The 21,930-nt window shown below is 43.3% G+C and overlaps 1 protein-coding gene across 1 annotated transcript in view; it reads right to left on the reverse strand.

Moving 5' to 3' along the window:
- SMG1 (SMG1 nonsense mediated mRNA decay associated PI3K related kinase) overlaps positions 1–21,930 on the reverse strand; it is a 2,768,248-nt gene that overhangs the window by 1,400,292 nt on the left and 1,346,026 nt on the right. The window contains exon 42 of the mRNA XM_069647131.1: positions 1,691–1,939. Coding sequence (XP_069503232.1) covers positions 1,691–1,939 — 249 coding nt within the window. The remainder of the gene's footprint in view (positions 1–1,690; positions 1,940–21,930) is intronic.

A 21,930-nucleotide genomic window follows, 5' to 3' on the forward strand; every position in this document is an offset into this window, starting at 1 on the left:
GACCACCTTGAGAATTTACCAACGTTTCCCAATGGTGTGGCATTTTAGGACCCCTTTTGGCCAAACTAGCTGGATGCAGTTGCCTTTTCGCATAGCTACAGTTTGCATTTTTTTTGCTGCTTGGTCTCCAAGAGATTTCCTTGGCCTGCTACTGGTGGTGGTCCTCTGCTGGGGCCCGGTCTTCCATCGTGAGAATTTTCAAGTCAGTTTTACCTCATTTTACTGATTTTTCTAGCCAGAGTTAGCCACTTTAGTTTTGGAAGCTTCCTCCAATTGGAAAGGTCGAGTCTAACATACCACCAAATCGAATTGTCTGGGTTGTCGATCTGATGTCCTGCTGCAGGGGTCGTTTTTGCTGCAACTTTATCCATGTTATGCCTGCTGCACTGCTCGGATCTGCCATGTGCAGGTTCCTGTCCTCCTAGAGCCACTACTGTTGCACATTTCACTTTGTTGGCTCAGGGTGCAAAGCCATGGATGACCAGATCTTGCATTTCACCCTTTGAAAGGGAGCCTTTACTTGCCAGGTTGTTTCGCCTTCTGGGAAAACACTTTCTGGACACAAACTAAGTACTTACCTCTGGGCCTTAGGTTGACAGGTTATTCAAGATACTCGCCTCCAGGGGTCTTCAACCGCACATCCCCATAGGTTAACATTGGGGGCTGATGTCCCCCTGGGTATTGCTTTCTTACGAGTACCTGTGGCACTGCAAGACACTTACCTGCACTGTGCTATTGGTCTAGGGTCCCTGGAGTTCCCCCACTAAGCCATGGATTGTTAGAGACTTTCCATGATTTATTAGGGATTTTTAAATCTTTGTATTACACCGTTTCCCACCTTGACGTGTAATATGCACTTCTGGGGCAAGGAACCGTCTAACTAAAATATATCCAAGACTTTGGTAGCCCTCCTGGGTGTGCTGGACACTGTTCCCCTGCTCACTACATCAAACTGGTGCAACTGTGTAATATGCCCATGTATTACGTGTAATACCTTCTTTAGAATATAGTAAGGAACCTGTGCTAAGCTGTGTGGTACCCTTGGATCCTGAACATGATGGTAAATACTGTGTGTAATATTGTCAGGGGGGGGGGGGGTGTCTACCCTTTAACTTGCATCTGAAAGTCTATTTGTATGGTGCCTGCTACCAGGTATGGTAAGTATGGTCTTTCCTTTTGTGCGACATACTGTTCTACCATTAGGTTATGATTGCACAGCCCTCACCAGGTTGTGCAAAAAAGCTGCCGAACAACTGGGGCATTACAAATGCAGCATTCTGAGCAAAAGTAAAAAAGGAACTGTGGCTATGGCACACAGAAAGTTTGTTCTATCAGCTAGGACATCACGTTCGAATGTATAGGAGCCAATGACGCCAGGCAGAGCAGACAAGAAGCCACACTGTGCCCTGTGGTAGAGGAACATGTTTCCAAAAGGCAGAATTGCTCTTGAAGGATATTTCTAAGATGAGGAATCCAAAAGAGGAAGGAATCAATTAGTAGCATGGAAAGGTAAAGTTAACAAATATTAATTCAACAAAAAAACATTGTTCCAATATCCTTGTCACCTGGCCAGCACAACCTACGGTGACAGACATTAAGGTATTTCTGATGCAGCCAGTGATTTTTTGATATCTGGGCAGATTTCCAAATATGCATGCAATATAAATGTACCACCGAAATCATTGCGTACCTGTGTAACACGCCACCACTCATCGGGGGTAGCACAAGAACACCATAGCTCTTTAGCAAGTAGATTAGGTGGAGTTGTTTCCATTAGCTCTTCAAGGACGGACTTCATTACGTTAAGAGGCCAATCACGGCGTGATACTTCTAGGTTCATTCCCACTGCCTTCAAAGCTGGACCAATCTTACTGTAGTATAGTTCACTGGGGCGAGGAACTAGTGCTGGGTTTTGAGGAGTCTGGTAAGATTCTTGTGCCTAAAAAATGTAATATACTTATAAAAGCACAATATAAACAATTCAATGAGTCAAACTATTTTAACAGTAGATTTTTGATTTTTAAAAATACATCGAAAAACAAAGACCAACAGAAGAGGAAGCAAAGGTTAAATGAGGGTAGTTTAGCATATATAATTAAAAAAGCAACATAGTATTTTCTTACAAACAAACCTAAAAGATTTCATAACACAAAGTAATGTTTGAATATTTTATTCTTGTAACCAAAACCCTGCCTTCCATTTAACAATCCCATGCGACCTTCACCTTTGGTCATCGAAACCTTGGACTTAATCATGAGGAATTAGCCGCCAAAATATCAATTTTCACCAAATTCTAACATGCTTAGGGAGCATTCCCTTCCTTTAGACACACTTTGTTCTAAGTGCATGCACAAGCCAGAAACTTCCTTTCAGATCTCAACATCCGCATTAGTTGACATGGGTTGATTGGGCCATCATCCACTACTGTTAAAAAAACATCCTATGTACTCGTCACCACCCCTTTGCTAGCTAGAAATGATATATAATATGATAGATTTAGAACGCGCTTAATACCCAGAGGTTTCTAAGCGAGGACCTGGGGATCGAACTTGTGTTGCTTCGTGTCATCTGGCTTCCAGGGCATGCACATTGCCCCTGAGCTATCCTCCCAAGACAAATGGCAGTGCCACTACAAGCAGTGTTGAACCAATTACTCAAGTATCCATTTGTGAATATGGGTCAAAGCTAATATTCCTAGAAGTACACTGCTCGATAAAGTTAACAAAACTGGGCTCACCAGATCATCCAAACAATTTAATAACACTCCCTGTTGCCTTCCAAATGTATACCCTCCATCTTAGTTTTAACTGAAGGTCTCATTAAATGTCACAGTATAGAAGGAAGTGACAAGGTAAAGAACAAAAGACTTAATTTGTTTAAACATTGTATGTTTAGGAAAGTGTGGCGTGCGAGTCTTTTGATGGAAAAACAGGTTGCGTGGGTGAGCCAAAGATGAAAACATGGATGAGGACAGTGTGTTACTATTATTTAGGAACCCTGCCCTTGTTTTGAATATTTTAAGTAAGGTACTTGCCATGTTCAGTCTTGGCAGATATCATAAGAGCTTTTCAAAGGATATTAAACCATCTTTAAGTTCTCATCAGCGGCAAACAAAATCACAATTCAGAAACGGACACAAGATGAAGCTCTAAATGCAATTAATAAGTGATGGTTAAAACTGAAAATATTTCAAGACTAGGGCTGCTAAATTGTACAAAGAGATTTAAGATTTTAATCTTCCCCTCACGAGAATGACTGACTGGTAATAGTGGGGGCAAGGGTAGTTTAGGTCAAAAAGTTCAGTTTAACAATTGGGTGCAGGAATACAGCTGGCCTTTCCACCCATGTGAAGGGAGGGGGGGGGCATTGTCATTTTTTTTTCTTTCTTTAGTTATCGCTTGATCTTTTTATAGTTCGAGAACCTGCCCAGATTGTCCGATAAAGCTATATGGGGGTTCTCTTGCCACTAATTCTAAAGCAAGGTCTTACCTGGATTTCAGCTAAGCTGTATATTAATTCCTATGTCTATGTTGGCTACAGAGACTGTTTGTGCTGCAAGAATCTAATGTCGCACAGCTCAAGCAAGAGTGATCACAGAGATGATTCTTCAATTGTGCAATGCACATGAGACGTGACTAAAGAGGTCGATACAACGATGTAATCAATAGAAGACTTATAGCGGCCTCTTTTCCAGGTCGTTTGAGGACCATCTGTTGCAAACGGAATAACTTGCATGTTCCAGTCATCAAAAAAATTACCCCACAATTGACCTCTTTCATGAGACGATAAAGCAAGTTGATTATTTGAGTGTTCATACTCAACATGGCAGTACAACAAGGAAGAGTTAAAATCCCCACCCAGAATAATTTCAGCGTTCGGCATTTCATTCATAATCGCCTCTAACAGAGCATTCAATTTTTCTAATATTCCATCAACTGTAGACCTCACCGTGTTCCAGTACAGAGATAAGACTACTAGCGGAGTATTCTGGGAGTTATGAGACAATATGACAATGGCCAAGATTTCTTCAGAAACATACAATTTCTTTATAACCACATCAAAAACCAATGAGACTAGAATTGCAAGGCCCCCCCTTTTGTGCGTGGCTAAAGAAGCAAGAAAAACCTTGAACGGGCATATCAGCAATGGCCATAGTTTCCTACAGAATAATAATCGCAGGCCTGTTTAGACATAAATTAGTCCTCGACCAAGTCATTAAGTTCTTATAACCACAACAGTTCCAAGATTTTATAATAAATACATTTTTTTATGAGTTGTCAACCACAGGATTTTCTTTAATCATCGATTTCATTAGGGGCTCTAACCATGCAAGGCTTTTTATTATTTGATCAACAGCTTCAGCCTGTGAGCTTACTTTTTCATGTAACAGACAGTTGAGTATCCCTTGGCTCATTTTTTTGATTTAATTTTTCCTCTACATCTTGATAGTCTATGAAGGCAGACGCATCTTCCATTGAGTGGAAGTCAAATATCTTATAACCCAAAAACTCTAGGTCTCTATAGTGAGCCCAAATTAAAGATGCAATTATGGGAGATTGTAGTTTGCAAATCATTCGGTGATTGTATGTGAATGGTAATTTGACCCAGTCAATGTCGTTTGAGACCAAATTACGTAAAGCTGGGATCTGATGGAAGATTTTCATTATCGCCGCTCGATTTAGACTGGGTTTATCAATCAAGTTATAATCTGCCCACCATCCTATTATAGGTTTCATTTCTAATGGTATTTCTTCCCTTTGGACCGCCCTACCCACTTTCTCTACATTATCTGGACAAGACTGGATCTAAAGACCCCTTCACATTTGTACGGGGTGGGCTGATTCCCACTTGTTATATTACTTTTTTGGATGACAATTTCATTTCCTGCTCGTTTCTCCACATCATTCCCCACACATTCAGGAGAGTCATTTATCACATGTACCGACATGGATGTAATTTTTTTATCAATCTTCTCAAAAAACCTCTGTAATTGTGTTTGTATTAGCATAGGAGAGTTCTCGGATGTCTTTTCAGAGGAGGTACTTGCAGGAGGCAACTTGGTCTCAGCCAGCGGTTTGCTCTCCTCCAAGAACACCTGACTCTCCTTATTCGGTTGTCAGGTGTCAATGCCCATATCGTCCAATTGCCTTTGCGCAACACCCATTTTGGTGGAAAAGGGGGTGGCTATTTTAGTTTTTTTTTAATTATTATTTTTTTTTTCCGTAATAGCTAGGGGCAGTGAGGAGACTAACTCGTCCCTTTCTTTTTTGAGCTTTCGCATATTGTTTTTTTGCCTTTCTTGACATAAAAAACATAGATTGCGGTGGCTGTTTCCTCTGCCTCCATCGATGAGGGAATTTCTGTCACTGAAAGATTGGCCATGTTTAGGTCAATCAGATCTGTGATAGCTGAAGGACTATCTGGTTTTTCCAGGACCATGTTCACTGCTATCGGGAGATTAACACTATCTTTTTCCATTAACTCTGGGGGTACTATGTTCGCTGCTACTACGATGTTTTCAAGGACCAGTATCCTGTCATGTTGTAATTTTGCAATTTCAAGATATTCAGAGACAGGTATAGGCTTGTCCTTAGTTACAGGCTGCGATTGTGCCTCAGATGCCTCTTTTTTCTACGTAGATCCCCTCAGTTTGAGAAGCCTGATCACAAATTGGAGGCCTAACTAAAGGGTGTTCCAATTGCCTCACAGTGTCCAGTTGTGAAGCCCAGAAGTTATTACATTTTTCCTGTGACATCATAAATCCTTCGATTCTACTTAGGGTGTTCATAATTTCTGCGTTAGAGTTACTTAATGCATGCAGCGCTCCATTTGTATACTCATGACCTTTATCAAGCAAGTTCAAAATTCTTGCAAGCACAGGAACATTTTGGAGTTCTTGATTGTTCAGGTCAATTAGGGTATCCTCAAGTGGGTAGAGAGGAAAAGACGAGTTTGGTAAACGTGGACTTTCATTTCTCTTTTAATTGGGTTTGGATCACATAATAGCAATGATTGTTATGCTTCACTCTAACACCAGCTATATAGGGTGTTGGAACAATCGATTGTTTTGGTCGTTTGACTGATCATATACAAACCTTCATTGGGGTCAAACAAGGGTGTAATCTAGCCGCAACCCTATTTAATTTATACCTTGCTGACATAGATGAGCTCTGGAGTCAGATGGTTTCCTTTCCAGTGAAATTGGGTGATCTATGCATAAATTGGATGGCATTTGCCGATGATAATTCTTCTAGATCGCACCCCCTTTGGGTTACAACATAAACTACAACAGTTTTTTAACTTCTGTGAAACCCAGAATTTGTCAGTAAATCCAAGCAAATCAAAGATACTTATCTTTAGTAACAAAAGAAAGGCGGTATCATTTAAATGGGCCATAAACAGTAATGAGATTCCTCGGGTGCCAGGACTCATTTATCTGGGATATAATCTGTCAAACGCCGACTCAATATCTAAATGGCAGGCGGCAATCTCAAAAGCAATGCCATTGATTGGTCAGATGAAGATTATTCACAGTAAGTTATGCGAATTTTCGCTTAATCCACTTATTGAGTTTTATCTACTTATAGTTGAATCAATCATTTTATATGGGTTAGACCTATGCTTACTTTCAATTGGGCCGATACTAAATGCACTGCAGGGGGGTTGATCTGGAAGAAGGTGCTACATTTGCCCCTTTCTATGCCTAATTCGATCATCATTCATGAGCTAGGACTCAATTCTCTGGCATCTAAACTCTTGTGGCGGAGACTTGCTAATTTTGGAAAAATGTTAGATCCTGTTAAAAACTCACTATATGAAGATCTAGAATCCATGGTGATGAAAGGTATTCCTATATCCTTGCAGAAGGCAAATGCCGAATTACTTAATGCCCTGTCTATGATTGCACAGAACCTATCAGATTTGATCCGATATCCTCAGATTGTAAAAAAAAAACTTTACATGTGTGATTGGGCTAACACCGCTGATAAGATTGGACAATACAGCAATCATACGGAATATGCGAAATTCCGCCACAAACAGCAACCTCTTCTTTTATATCTTACACAAGTACCCAGTAAATGGGTGAGAATTTCTTTTATGCGATTTAGATTTAACCTTGTATTGACTAAAGATCGCATGAAAAATTGGAAGAAAAACATTGAACAAATAGACATGAATTGCAGATTATGCATGACAGGTGCTCAGGAAACCCTGAAACATCTTGTATTATATTGTACAGCCTTGGAATCAGAGAGGGTGAAACTTCTTGGAAAATATATATTTTCAGCTACTGGCGTTGCCTATGAATCCTTGTGGGTTCAATGTATGTGGGGATTTAGGGTGCCGGTTGTACTTGCTCTGGTACGTCTGCTTCAAATTATAGTAAAAAGACTAGGCACGGTATATGTTGACTGAAAAAGAAGAAATGAAAATATGGTTGTAAAGATATTTAGTTATAGCCTCTAGTTTGAAAAGGGAATATAATGTTCCTCTTAATCACTATCATAACTTTTAATATCAAATGCGTGATAATTTATTTGGAAGCCTAAACTTGAATTGTGAAAATTGAATTTTCTTTTATATTGGACATGTCTGTCTGATTCTTTTATTGATTTTTATATCACGTGTGTTGTTTTAGTATTGTATCGTTTGAAAAATATGTTTTGTAAAGCTTGAAGTGTTTTGATTTATTGTATTGTTTAAATTATATGTTGTAAAGATGTTCCATCAAACACGACAATAATTAAAAAAAAAAAAATGTCCATCAAGCCCAGCACTAGGTTTGGTGAATTTTCATAAAGTCGCTAAAGGACCAAGAGATAGAATTCTTTGGCTGATCATTTATTCTTACGCATCTTCTTTGAAAACGTAAAAAGAAAGCAAAGAGGATATTGATTGTAGGTAATTTTAAACTTCAGATGGACTTGCAGATATTGTTATCCATTTGACAAAGCATAGGATGCAGTCTATATTGTCCTGTGGTTCTAAATGGTACAAATATGTCTGACAATCTGGGGAATAATTTAAGGGTAATTTCTTATCCTCGGAGTATGTCCATAAGATGTGGTTCAGAAGGTGAGCTATTAATTCCCTTTTGATCCACAAGAGGTGTTCAACAAGGGTGCGTTGTAACACCACTCCTTTTAATCTCTAGAAAAACCAGCTTGAGTCAGTGCCCATCCATATGGCTGATGTCCCAATAAAGCCAGTGACCCCCTTCCAATTTTTACTTGAGGACCTCTGAAAATGACCGACAGGCTCTATATATGACACATTACTCAACGTAATCGTATTTCTGATGCTTGTATCTGCTTAGATTCACATGCTTTGCATAGGCCAACATCTAGTGGAAGCAGCAGAGCATTGCAGATGAAGTTTTTTGTAGTTCGAAAAGGGACGTCGACAAAGTGTGACTAATACCATCCCTAGTGTGCCATACCCTGTACCCATGATTCCTCATGCGTCGAGGTCCCTCAGATTATTTTTTTCTGATACGAGGGAGTATACGTTGTAAGTGTGAAGTGTAAGAAGAGACTATGAGGTGTGAAAGATATATGCTTGTTTTCTCCAAGCACCTTCTACTCCAAGAGGGGAGGAAGGGTAGGCGCATGCGAATCTAAGAAGATAGAAGCATCAGAAACACGATTACGGGGAGTAATGTATCCCTGAGGCTTGTGGATCTGCTTAGAATCACATGCTTTGCATAGATTAGCGAGCAGTACTAGCAGAACGAGGTGGATTATTCGAAGGTAGCGCTGCAAAGAGATGCTTCAGCACGGCTTGTACCGCCCGTTTATCACCCCTAGAATGTGTGTTCACACTGTAATGTTGGGGGAAGGTGTGTACTGAACTCCAAGTGGCAGCCTTGCAAATGGCATCTAGAAGCACGTTTGCTATGAAGGCTAAAGTTGCCCCAGTGCCTCGAGTTGAGTGTGCTCTAGGCTTAAAGGGCAATGTTCTCTTGGCAAGAGAGAAACAGAGTTGGAAGTTGACAATCCATTTAGAAATTGCTGCTTTAGAGATAGGGTCCCCTTCTCTTCCAGCAGCTATTGATACAAAGAAGCGATCTGTCTTCCTGATCGACTTTGTCTTTTGAAGGTAGACCATGACAGCTGTGTGTGCATCCAGTGTATGTAGACTACTCTTTGCTGCGTTTGTAGGGTTTTGAAAAAGCACAGGCCGCTCCAGTTCGATTGACATGGCATTTTGGTGAGAAGCAAAGATGTGTGCGTATCACCAACTTGTCTTTGTGTATAACTATGAAAAAGGTTCTTGTACTGACAGAGCTTGTAGTTCACTAAACCAGAGGTAACGGCTATGAGGAAGGCCGTCTTGTATCTTAGATGCTTTAGGCTGGCCTCTTGCATAGGCTCGAGGCCCCTGCCCCCCCGTCCCTCTCACCACCCATGAGCCTTGTAAGTATGACATTGAGGTCCCAGCCGGGAGTAGGAATAGCGATGGGAGGGTTTAGTTTTGTGATACCCTTCATGAAAGCCTTAACTACTGCCACCTTCCACCACAAAATTCTGTTCCGAGACGTAGTGTAAGTGGGGACAGCCACTAGGTGTACTTTGAGTGAGTTAAAGACTAATCCTGAGCCAAGTCGGTAGAGCAGGTAGTTGACTATATTGGTTGGAGAATAGTTGGTTGGATTGCGAGACCGTGTTCTGCACCATAATACAAAGCGGTTCCATTTGTTAAAATAGCAGTACCTTGGTGTTAGGTTTGCGTGCTTCCTTGAGTATTTCCATGCACCTTTGGTCTAGGTTAAAGTGACCAAACTCTACCAACACAGGAGCCAAGCTGCTAAATTGAGCTTCTGAGGGCACGGGTGCAGTGTTGTTCCATGATCCTGGGTCAACAGGTTGTGTGTGCAGGTTAGTTTCATGGAAGGTCATCAGTAGGTGTGAGAACCAGGTCTAGCGGACCCACATTGGAGCTATTGGGGATCAGTGTTACTTGTTCCTGGTGTAGCTTGCAGATTATTTTGTTGAGAAGAGGTGCCAGGGGGGTAATCCTATGCACATTTCCCTGACCAGTTCATCAGAAGTGCGTTACCCTTGGATCCTTTCTGGGGAAACCTGGACACACAATCTTAGCATTGCGCATTTTCCATAGTTACAAAAATGTCTGTCTCTGGGAACCCGCAGTTTGAGAAGACGCCGTCTACCAGGTCTGTGTTTAGATGTCATTCATGCTCTGTGGGTAGCACTGTACTCCCACTTAATAGGTCTGCCAGAGAATTGATGTGATGCAGTGTCCACCGTTGGATGTTCTGGGCTAGTTTGGATAGCCCTGGATAATGTGTACCCCCACTGCTTCATAACACATGGCTGTAGTACTGTCTGTAAGGACTGAGACTGTTTTGTGCACTGGCTGAGTCTTGAAGGCTTGAAGTGCTTTGAGAATCGCTAGTAGTTCCAAAAGGTTGATGTGCTTCCTAGTTAGCGCCTGTGTCCATAGGCCATGAGCAGTGCGATGCCTGAGGTGAGCGCCCCACCCAGTCAGATGAGTGTGTCGTGAGAGTGGCTTTGATCGCTGGTGTGTGGAAAGGGTGTCCCTTTAGCAGATTGTCTGTTCCACTACTGTAGAGATTGAACTATAGGTTTCGAAACCACCACTATATCGTTCGACAACCCGCTTGCTTGCGACCACTGTTTCGCTAGCCACTCTTGCATTGGAGGCATGAGCAGTCTGGCGTGAGGCTCTAAGTAGATGTAGGAAGCCATCATTCCCAGCAGGCGCACCATCACCTGACGACCGGCTACATACTGAGGTGTTTGAAACAGCATGTTTTGTACCCTCTCTATGGAGGGGTAGGCTAGACTGACGTCAGTTTTGATTAGTGCCCCCAGAAATTGCTTTACTAGGCTGGGCACTAGACTTGACTTCTTTTCGTTTATGGAGAAGTCGAATTGAAACATCAGATTGTTTGCTGTGTGTTTTGAAGGCACCTCTGGTGAGTCCCCGGTAATTAGCCAGTCGTCTAACTAACGGTACACTGGAATGGACTGCCTTCGCAAGTATATGGCCACCACTGCTAGGACCTTTGTGAATACCTTGGGGGCTGGAGCAGTGTCGAATGGTAGCACTTTGAATTGGTAGTGCTCGTCAACCAGTTTTAATCTGAGGTATTTTTTGTGCGCTGGCAACATTGAAATATGAAAGTATGCATCTTTCATGTCTAACGTCGCCATGTAATGCCCTATCTTTAATAGTGGGATGACTTCCTGCAACGTTGTCATCCTGAAATTTTGTGGTTTGACATTTGTGTTTGCATGGCACAGGTTCAGCACTGGGCACATTGACAGACCTTTCTTTGGAACAAGGAAGTACATTGAATAAGTACCTTGATCATGTTCCAATGAGAGCACCAGCTTGATGGCTCCTTTCTGTAACAATATTCCGTTCTCCTCCTTGAAAATGTTGAGTTGTACGGAGGACATGTAACCTTTGCAATGTGGTCCGATATTTGGAGGAACTCCACCACGTATGATATATGATTATTTATAACGCGCTTAATACCCAGAGGTTTCTAAGCACGGACCTGGGGATCGAACCTGTGTGCTCCGTGTCGTCTTGCTTCCAAGGCGAGCATGTTGCCCCTGAGCTATCCTCCTGAGACAATGGCCATTCGTATCCCGTGGCCACTTTATCCAAGACCCACTGGTCTGACGTTATTCCCGCCCATTGCTGGGCGAAGATTGCTATGCAACCCCCGACTGGGGTCGCATGGGAGGTAACGTGGATCAGCACATCATTTGGCGGCAGGGGCTGCTGCGCCTCTAGAGGCTGCAGCCCTGCCTCGTTCTTTCCCGCAGTCGAAACCCACAATGCTGGTACTGATAGGACATTGGATTGTGTGGACTATAGGAGGCGCCAGACATGCTTGCTCTGGCTTGACCCCGTTTTCCTGAGCCTCGTGCCCACCCAAAAATATCAGCGTGCGTTAAACGCACCCCTTCGGGACGAAGGGTTTGCTGGAAATCTGACCAAGGGTCTTTATGGTCTCATGCTCCTTTGCTGTCTCCAGCTGGTCATCGACAGCTTTGCCAAAGAGCAGATCCTCCTCGATTGGCATATTAATTAGGGATACTTGTGTATCTGGTTTAAATCCCGAGTCTCTAAGCAAGGAATGTCTTAAGGAGGGTTCCCTCTGCAATGACTATTCCTGGGGTGTCTGCAGAGTTCAAGACATTCTTCAGGATGTTTTGAGAGACTTGTTTCCCCTCTGCAACAATCTTTTTAAAAGGTGGGATTGTGCTGGTTCCGGTACCGAGTCCAGATGTTGTGAAACCTCATCCCACTGGGAGCTACTGTAGCTGGCAAGCAAGGTGGTGGTGTTTGCTATCCTAGTAAGCAAGTAAGGTAGGCAGCAGAGGTCGTGATACGCTTCCCTAGCGTGTACCATTTCTTGCACTCCTTGTTAGGAGGTGTCACGGAGGTTGAGAGTGGAACACCAGCTCTCTTTCTTGTGGTGGTCACAAAGCGCGATCATTTGCACGAGACCGGAGACAGATGTGTCTTGCACAACGGGTGCCTTTGGTACACGAAGAACTGTATTAAGAATTGGTTGACTCTTCTTTGCTGGCTATTTAATCCACTTCTAGCACGGAGTGGAGAAAGAGTGGTTTACTGTGGTGTTGCCTTACCACTTGCAGAGCGTGAGTCTTTCTACTACCCCTGCTGGTGCCTGGAGGTGGCGCTACTGATTTGACTTTTCTGTGCTGGCTACTTAATCCACTTCTAGCGCGGAGTGAAGCAGGAGCGGTTTACTGTGATACACTGTGGGACACAAGTCAAAGGTAACTTGATTAAAAACCTTATTGGCGTAGCATACACATAGTATATTGCTGGGCTACACTTCACGAAGAGAAATTCTATATGTTTGGCCTACAGAGCCTGTCTAAGCACTCAAATAAATCGCAGCATGAACAGATGCTGGAAATGGTGACTGAAATGCCCCTATCCACTTCTCCTCCTGCAACTTTTGAAGGGATTACTAGAACTACGGGGGCCCCAGGGGCACAACCAGCTTATGTGCCGCTGCTTTAGACCTGGTGAGTAACTTGAATAGAAAAGACTGCAACCATATTTTTGAAAGAAAAATTCCTGATTCACGGAACCTGCACATACACCTGATACCTAGATATTAGTTGCGGCTGATCGCCAGGAAAAAGTTACTATAAAACGCAGTGCGTTTTCTCCGTTGTTTTACACGGATACTGATGAAGACTAGGGAGAGGACGAAAGTGCCGCTGACTCAAGTACTTCTTACGTCTCTACACTGCAGCCAACATCAAGGACGAAGCTCCTTTTGTCCCTTGCTCCGACATATTACAACAAGTGAATCTCATGCACAGGTCGTAGTTGCCTCAAATTAGGTTCTCTAAATCTTAGCCGGATTATAGGAGGACATACAAATACAAAAGAAGTGCGGTCCCACACGACCACTTTGAATGCAATTCAATTTAAACTGGACTCCATGGATACAAGGTTGGTTATCCTGATTTGAGAAGTCAGGATCCCATCATTGTTGGGTCGTACCCATAACAAGTCGAGGCGCAGAAGGAACAAGAAGCAGGTGGACCACAGATGCACACATAGCTAAAAAATGTTGCTAAGTTTAAAGAACCTGCTGTGGTAATTGTGAGATCAAAAAATGTTGCTAAGTTTAAAGAATCTGCTGTAATTGTGAGGTTGGACTTGTCACAAGCGTTGGAGTAGATTGTACAAAAGGCAAATGAAGCTACCGATGTAAATAAAACAGCCACAAATATTGCTGAGCTTAAACAACCTGCTGTGGCAACTGCTAATCTCTCCTTGGTCATTCTTGCCCCCCGCCCCCCAGACTGCAAGGGAAATTAGCAAAACGGGAATGTGATGGGCAAAAGGGGGAAACAAACCAGGAACCGGAACAAGGGCAAAGGGCTAAAGAGCTCTTGAACAAAGGTTATTGCTTGTCCTCCGCCTAATTTAACTATCCCTGAACTCCTGGCTAAAAATAAAAAGATAACACCCCCTCCCCCCCACACACACACACAAAGTGGTTGTGGACAAAGTGCTTCATAACTCACCTCCGGCTGACTGTGTTGGAAGTTGAGGAAGACACAGAGGAAATGGAGGTATGTTGCTCGAAATCTGAGAGAATTAGCCATGACATGGCGGTGGAGGGTACACCTTAAAAGCCTACCCCACTTATACTTGTACCATCGATGAAATCAAGTTCTACACAACACAATGGAGTCGCTGATGCTGGCACGTTCCCAATGTATGCTAACAATCGGTGGTCATTTCCTATCTTTAAGGATGCAACCAATATTATCACTTCAGTGTCAGCTACGACTTCTCAAGTGGTGAAGTGTCGCGAGTCCTCACCGAAGGAGGTAAACAACGGTGCTCTACCTTGTATCTCTACTAAACAGTCTGCAACTACCATACACAGAGAAGACTTAAGTGTTGATGCCCGCATGGTTGCGTTTAAAGGGATCACTGGGGGTGCTCCCACAAAGCACCATGCGGACAGCAGTTATATGTCTAGAACACAGGAACTTTTCACCTGTTCTGAGGTCCTTACATAAATCTCATGTACCGACGGGCGATTACACATATGAAAACATCAATGACAGAAAGGAAATGGAAAGCACCTGTGTAGCCGCCTAAAACGATAATGGGGCCCAATTTATCTACAAACAGCTATGCAAGTCCAAGACCACATCTTCAACCCAGTTCATTCAGTTCTGAAGGGGGGCAAAAGGCAGCGAGGAAAAGTCCAACTTTTCCCCACAGATTAACAAATACCACATTAATACAAACAAGACATTTTTAAAAGACATGGGCCAAAGTCTGAGCAACATTCATCTAACTATTAGGCTTCATTTTTAGGATTTCTTGAACGGTGTTCTATAGTGCTTGGGATGGATGTAAAAGCTGGTGATGCAAGAGAGAATGTTGGGTGTGACAGAGAATGTTTGTGCGTGAGTGAGAGAATGTGTGGTGATAAGGTTCTAGGGGCAGGCAGTTGGAGAGCCCCTGCATCGGCGATGGGAGAAAGTGGTTATTCTCTAAGATCGTAATGTAATCGAGTGTACCTGGAATAAAGGAACTGTACTGAAACCTACCTACGAGCCTGAGGATCTTACATTATTACACTGGCGACAAGCTGGTCTTTATGGGAGGCCAGGAAAAGGACCTGCGTGCAAGAAGAAGTTGATGGTGACAAGTCTGCTGCGTGGGGTGCGGAGAAGAAGAGAGAGAGGAACCACTGCCCCCACAAGTAAGTCCCATCACCCCAGGTGAAGTAGAAGGGAAACAGTGCCCCACTAGATGAGCCAGGGCAAAGAAGGTGGAAAGGGGGAAGTCTGAGGGCACAGCCAGAAGACCAAGAGGGGAAGTGTTGGTGTGTTGTCATCGCTGTTAGTTACTGGGAGAAAGAGGCATCCTTAAGACAGAGACTCGTAAAAAGAAGAGGAAAGAATGATGGGCGTTAAGATCGATTTCTAAACTCTGAGCTGGAGGGCAGAAATTTAGGAGACCACCCTCATTTTAGTAAAAAGGCAAACCTTCATGAAAAAGCCAGACTAATATAGGTAGCAGGCAGGCGGTCAAAACTAAATCTCAGGAGTGGTGAGAGGGATCGGAAGTCCACAATGAGCACACCCAGCGACGAACCACAAATTACTCTTAGACAAGTGTACATAGAAAATATCTATACAATTATTGTCAGCCGGAAAAAATAGACACCAGTAACTTTGGTAAGGAGTAAACAATGATCACACAAATCCTTTAAACTATACAGTATATATACACATTGCTTTTCCTACTGCAATTGAGTTACAAGCTACAACCACAATCAGTTTAGTCGAGGTAGCTAGTAGGTACGAGTCCTGCAGTTTCGCGGTGTTCCGGCTCTCAGCGGCTGCAGTGTAGAATGATTGTCCGTGACAAGACAGTTGCCTTTTCTCAGCTTCCGAAGGAGTTATGAAGGAGTTATAAAAAAGATTCTGGTGCAGCTGGCTTCATTAAATTCTCAGGAGAGAATCACAGCAGGCGAACAATAGTGACCGTCACCACCAGGTAGTGATGCGGAAATCAGGGATGTGGGCCGCGTTACGCACTCTCCCAATTCCGGACCCAGATGAGCTAAGCCTGTGAAAAATGGCAGGAGAATGCACGGGACCAAAAGCAAGCAATGTCCGGAGACAGTTCACTTGATGGCCCAGGAACACTTCTGAAGGTGTTCGTTTGGTGGGTAAGCAGGGGGCGCTGAGAGTAGTTGTTCCCACTACCCCAAAGGGGCGAAGCGCCTTGGCAGGCCTTCTGGACCGAAGAAGAAAGCAGGGGTGCGAGGGGGCTGCAGAGGGCAAAGGGTGCCAAATCCTTCCAAAGCGTCTCTGGCGGGATTACGAGTCAGTTACTTCGTGTAGGAGACTTGGCTCCTTCTGTAGTTGGGTGAGAACACAGAGGATCGACCAGGAATGGCTGCAGAGACCCTTCGTGTATCCAAGATTAGCTTTGTGCCAAAATCAAGGACTTCCAATAAAAGATCTGCTCTCTTGCAGGCATCCCAGACGTGGACCAGTCTCGGCCGATGGTCTCAGTCATTCAGGCACTCCAGACATCCTGGCACCAGCAGTGTGGATTGGAAGTAGACAGTTACAGTCCTCTTCCTGGAGACACACACACACACACACACACACACACACACACACACACACACGACATTCAGAAGCCAGCGAAAGAGATCAGTTTTCTCGGGAGGCTGGAATGCCCAAATAGGAAAAACCCGGGTTACTCGACCTGGGTGAAGGCAAGTGACAAAATGGCCATGGGACAGAACAAAACACTTTGTGGCTCGGCCATTTTCAGACCTGGCCACAGTCTTGAGGTAAACGCGGTTTAACTCAATACGGTACTGTAAGGTACATTGTGCACTGTTAAAAAGTTACCAAGAAATGGCAACATAGTCAGGGGAAACAGTCTGAAGTATGAGTTTACTCATAACAAGTGAGCAAAAGCCCAGGGGAGTTCAGCTGAAGGCTGGTCTCCACTGGAAAAATCAGGTTAGGATAGCAAAAACAAAAGCAAAAAGTTTGGGGGACCATAAATGGAAGGGAAAATTGCAAAAGAATGAAATCTTTCCTAACAAGGGGGGACAGATTGGCCTGTGTAATTCCAGTTTCTGAAGAAGCTGCAAGCCCCAGGGGACTGAGTGTCTCATGCAAAGAGCCACTGTTCACTGATAACAGTGTGTGTAGTAGAAGTATGGAGAAATGGTTGGTGGACATGAGAGCAAGACAGCTTCCACTCACTTATCACACCGACAAGTGGAGAGTTGAGGTGTGTGCGTTTTTTGGGTGACGGAAAAGTGTGTTACCTTAGTGTGGTGAAATGAATAACGCGCCAGAAAGGAACATACTATACAGCATGTGAACTGTGGTGAGATCTGGAAGGAATGGAGATGTGTTGTATAGTACTTGGGATGGATGTAGAAGCTGGTGATGCAAGAGAATGTTGGGTGTGACGGAGAATGTGTGGTGATAAGGTCCTAGAAGAAGGCAGTTGGAGAGCCCCTGCCTGGGTGATGGGAGCCAGTGGCTGTGTAAGATCTTAATGTAACCGTGTAACTGAAATAAAGCAATATACGGTACAGCATGTGAATTCAAGGGACGTAAACAGCAACTGGGTGCAGAACCGCTAGACAACGAGGTAGTACAAAGTGAAATTTCTGGCCCCATGAGGAAACGGGTGTTCTCAGCCGGTCATGCTGTCACGGTTCTTCCTGCGTTGCAAATAACAATTTGTCCTAGCATTGGAAACAGTGTTTTTTTTTTCTTCTATTGTGACTTTAAATTACTTTAGGTCTGGTAAGTGGTGCCATGTATTTTACCTTCTTGCTTTTATGGGTGACAGGCTGATGCTTTATTGCCTGCTAATTTATGACTGTGCTGTGGGTTCAAATGAATGTGTAATGCGCTTTTCTTGTACCAGCTAGCGCAAGGTCAGATAACAGTACAGAGCGACAGTACAGTGCGCAATGCATTATTGAGAGTGCTTTGAAAGAAAAAAAAAGGGAATAGTACAATGTTGATGCGTTACTGTTCACCCATTTCCCATGCGCATATGGCATTGAGGATTGCTGTGTGATACTGTGTGCCATTTAATGAATTTAGTGCCCGATTTTGTACGAGGAGACGGTCTGTGGTTGGTGATTTTGTGTGATCTGGTATTAACCATTGTGAGGATGTTGCTGCTGTTTAAGGAGACAGTATTTGAGCACATTAATGGGGAGATTTACTTTAGTTTTATGTGCAGGGCTAAAAGTATTTTTAGCTCTATGTTAAAATGTAAATTGCCAGAGGGCGTTCAGCTTTGGACTTTTAACAAGATATGTTAAATGCCTCATCTGTTAGTAGGGAGTGGTTGTGCATGGCTGATGCTAACCTGTGTAGAAAGGGAGGCATACCTTGCACCAAGTGAGAGTGGGTGTGCATTATTTATTTATGCCAGCCAGAGTAGACCAGGGGTATGTATGCCTTCTGTGCAATGTGTATGTGCTGACCAATGTAGAAAGGATTAACCTGTTTGAGGAATTTCAGGTAAAGGACTTCAAGGAAGCCATGGACTCCTAGCAAAATGTTTTGAAATGTCTACAGCTGCATGTTGATACAGTTTGACATACTGAGCAGTGAGAGTTCAGGAAAAGAGACTATTCTTGAATTCCTAACATGTTCTAGAATGGACATGTTTTGGGAAGTCAGGGGGCATGTCTGCACCAGGAACTTGGTGTGGCAGTGGATTTATACCCCAATTGTAGTGTGGATCCTCAAGGAGTGCTGCGGTATACGCAGAGCGGCAGCACTCATTTAAAAGATGTGTGTATGCGGTTGACTACCATCAGTAGTACTCTGAGGTAGCCACAGAAGAGGGGTTGATTATATGTGCTTTTTTAACCCAGAAGACAAAGGGCGTGCATCCTCTGCATTATAAGAGTTACACCTATTGTAAAAAAAGGTGAAAGATGAGAGGCGTGTGGTGTGGATTTTGACAATCTTGATGTCGGAATATACATCCTGTAGCGTGCTAGGGAGGAGTGTTATTTGATTAAAGGTGCTTTTTTGCTTTGTAGGAGGGCATGGACATATGGCTTCCACTTGACTGTGTTCTTGTATAGTAGCTGGTGCTGCACCATCTAATTTCCGTGTGCACGCTGATATTGGTAGTGGTGAATGTGTGAGGTGAGGTGTTTGAGGTGCGTGTGTGGTGTGTGTGGTGTGTGTGTGGTGTGTGTGTGTTGGTTGTTTTATTTGAAGAAGGGAGATGTGTTGTGGTGAGATCTGGAAGGAAGGGAAATGTGTTGTATAGTGCTTGGGATGGATGTAGAACCTGGTGACGCAAGAGAGAATGTTGGGTGTGACAGAGAATGTTTATGTGAGAAGGAAGACTTTTCCAAGATGGAGGATTGGTGTTGAACCGCTCCAGCGTACTGTGTTTTCAGAAATTGTAAATTTGAGTGTAATTTTCACTAGAGATATTAAGAATGTGGAATTTGTGGAACGCACAGAAATAGTGGTGCTTGGATTTGAATCCAGAGTTGTGTTTGAGCTCGTATGGAAGGACGCTCTCACTTTGAGACAGATTGGGTTTTTGCTTAGTAATGTTGATATAGATTGGTAAGTACCCAATTGGGGCCGTGACTCAAGTAAAAGATGACCATCGATATAACACCAAACAGTCACTATTGATAACTTGCACAATGAATTCGGCGAAACGGGATAGGATAGTCCAAATGGAGAGATTGAAAGGGGCGGGTGATCGGCAGCTGAAATGATCATGGGTTGCCTCGGCCTTCAACATCCTCACGTAGACTCTAGCAACCCCAGAACTCAGATTAGCTACATGGAATACCGGAGGTTACAACCAACTACTTACTAATCCCATTGAAGGGTCCATGTTACGAAACTTGGACCTAATTTGTCTCCAATAGACATGGTTGATGAAACCTGTGGTTAAGGATGGGTACACTGTGATTTCCCAACTGGCTACTAAGGGCAACCGGGGGAGACCAAAAGGGGGACTCACAACTATGTGCAGAAATGACTATGGTAGCAATTTTACAAAAATGCCAGAGGCTACCCTAGGACGATTAGCCAAGGAATGGGAATGCCCTACTGGGTCTTTGAATTTGCAAGTACTACTTTGTAATGTTTACTGGCATGAGGGAGTTGGCCTGTCAGTCACCTTTCTGGAAATTATGAACCAATCTTATTACTGATTGGATGGGTATAAACAGTGTGGGCCATGCAATAGTTGTGGGGTACTGCAATTCAGTATGTTTTGAGGGAGGAGGGGATGTCAGAGCCCTAAAAACCTCACTTTCTGGCAGTAAGTGGAATTTGGTACTAATGGAAAAACTGTATGAATAGTCTGGGTTTGCATCCATTGAATGGTCCACTGATGGGACTGCGGGGGAATGTGTTGCATGGCACAGTGTCCCTCGTTGCTCTGGACTACATTTTTTTGGACTCCTTTTTAATGTCCAGTTGTAGTGACTGTGAAATTGTTAGAAATAACTGGAGTGATCGCAGATTACTGCAATGTAAATTTTATTGGTATCGAAGACCTGAGGGAAAGATCTATGGTGAGGACATTGTGGTCAAGCCTGCTTAGAAAAGAATTGTGTGGAATCAACAAAGGATTGACATTGTGAATGATGAAGTTAAAAACTTTCACGCAAGACAACTTTTGTGACTATGTCGAAGATAACCGAGTGTTATATTGGTGGGAAATGTAGCAACAGTAAAGATAAGTGTACTAATAATAAGAAAACACATATGTTGCTGCTTTTTCTGAAAGGAAGACGGAGCCGAGGGATTTTGATGTGTGTTATCCAGAAGGTTAGACCTTGTGAACCGGATAGTGATGAAAGTATAAGAAAGCTGATGCATAAAAATTGGGTCAAAATCATCGAACATTGATGGTACATGCAGATGCTGAGAAAAAGCTGGGCTATCTTGGAACTAGCGACTCTAGATCTTTCTGGACATTGATGAACGGTTAGAATGCAGGTTTGTCTGAAAGTACTGCAATGCTGTTTCAGAAAGACTGGGTAAAGCACTTTGGTGATCTATAAGGGGTGAACCAACTTGACAGTTGCATCAAAGGGTATACACAGACCATCGATAATGGGCTAATGGGGGCCATGAGATATGACCTGGAGGATGTATTGGCAGTAATTAAGGGAGCCAGTGAATGGACTACACCAGGACCCAATAAGACCTTGAATACATTGTTTATGGTAGCGCCCCATTGAATGGGCAAGGATATTGAAGCTTCTCTTTGATAACATCTTGAAGAGGGCCACTTCCCACAGTCCTGGGGCACAGCTTACATAATCCCGAACTATAAAAAGTAGAGAAGATCAGCTCCTATAAACTATCATTCAATTACTATTCTGAACTCGGATAGTAAAATATTTGCGTGTCTGAATGAAATATTTGGAAAGTTGGGTCAGTAGTAAAGTATTACTCTCACCCTTTCAAACGGGTTTTCGGAAATCACACGGAACCAATTTGAATGGGTTTCTATTGGGCTGCCTTCAGGATATGGTTTATAAAGGGGTATATCCGGTTATTCATCTGGCGGCACTGGATTGATCTAGTGCCTTTGACAGTTATTAAATCAAAACTATGGGAGAAGCTTGCTAAATGGGGTATCCCAGAAGGCTTACTGAAACTGATCATGAAATTAGACGAAACTACGAAGGTTTGTGTAAGACTGAATCAGGAGGGCTCTCTTACTCGAGAGATTCCCACATATAATGGTTTTAAACAGGGGTGCACTCTTGCCCCCCCCCATCTCTTCAATTTATACATGGCTGATTTGGGCAAAAAGTTGGAAGAGCCATCCTTTGCTCCTCGTAAAAATGGG

The sequence above is a fragment of the Ambystoma mexicanum genome, chromosome 2q (genome assembly GCF_040938575.1).
Source record: "Ambystoma mexicanum isolate Mex_15411 chromosome 2q, UKY_AmexF1_1, whole genome shotgun sequence".
In the NCBI taxonomy this organism is placed as follows: Eukaryota; Metazoa; Chordata; class Amphibia; order Caudata; family Ambystomatidae; genus Ambystoma; species Ambystoma mexicanum.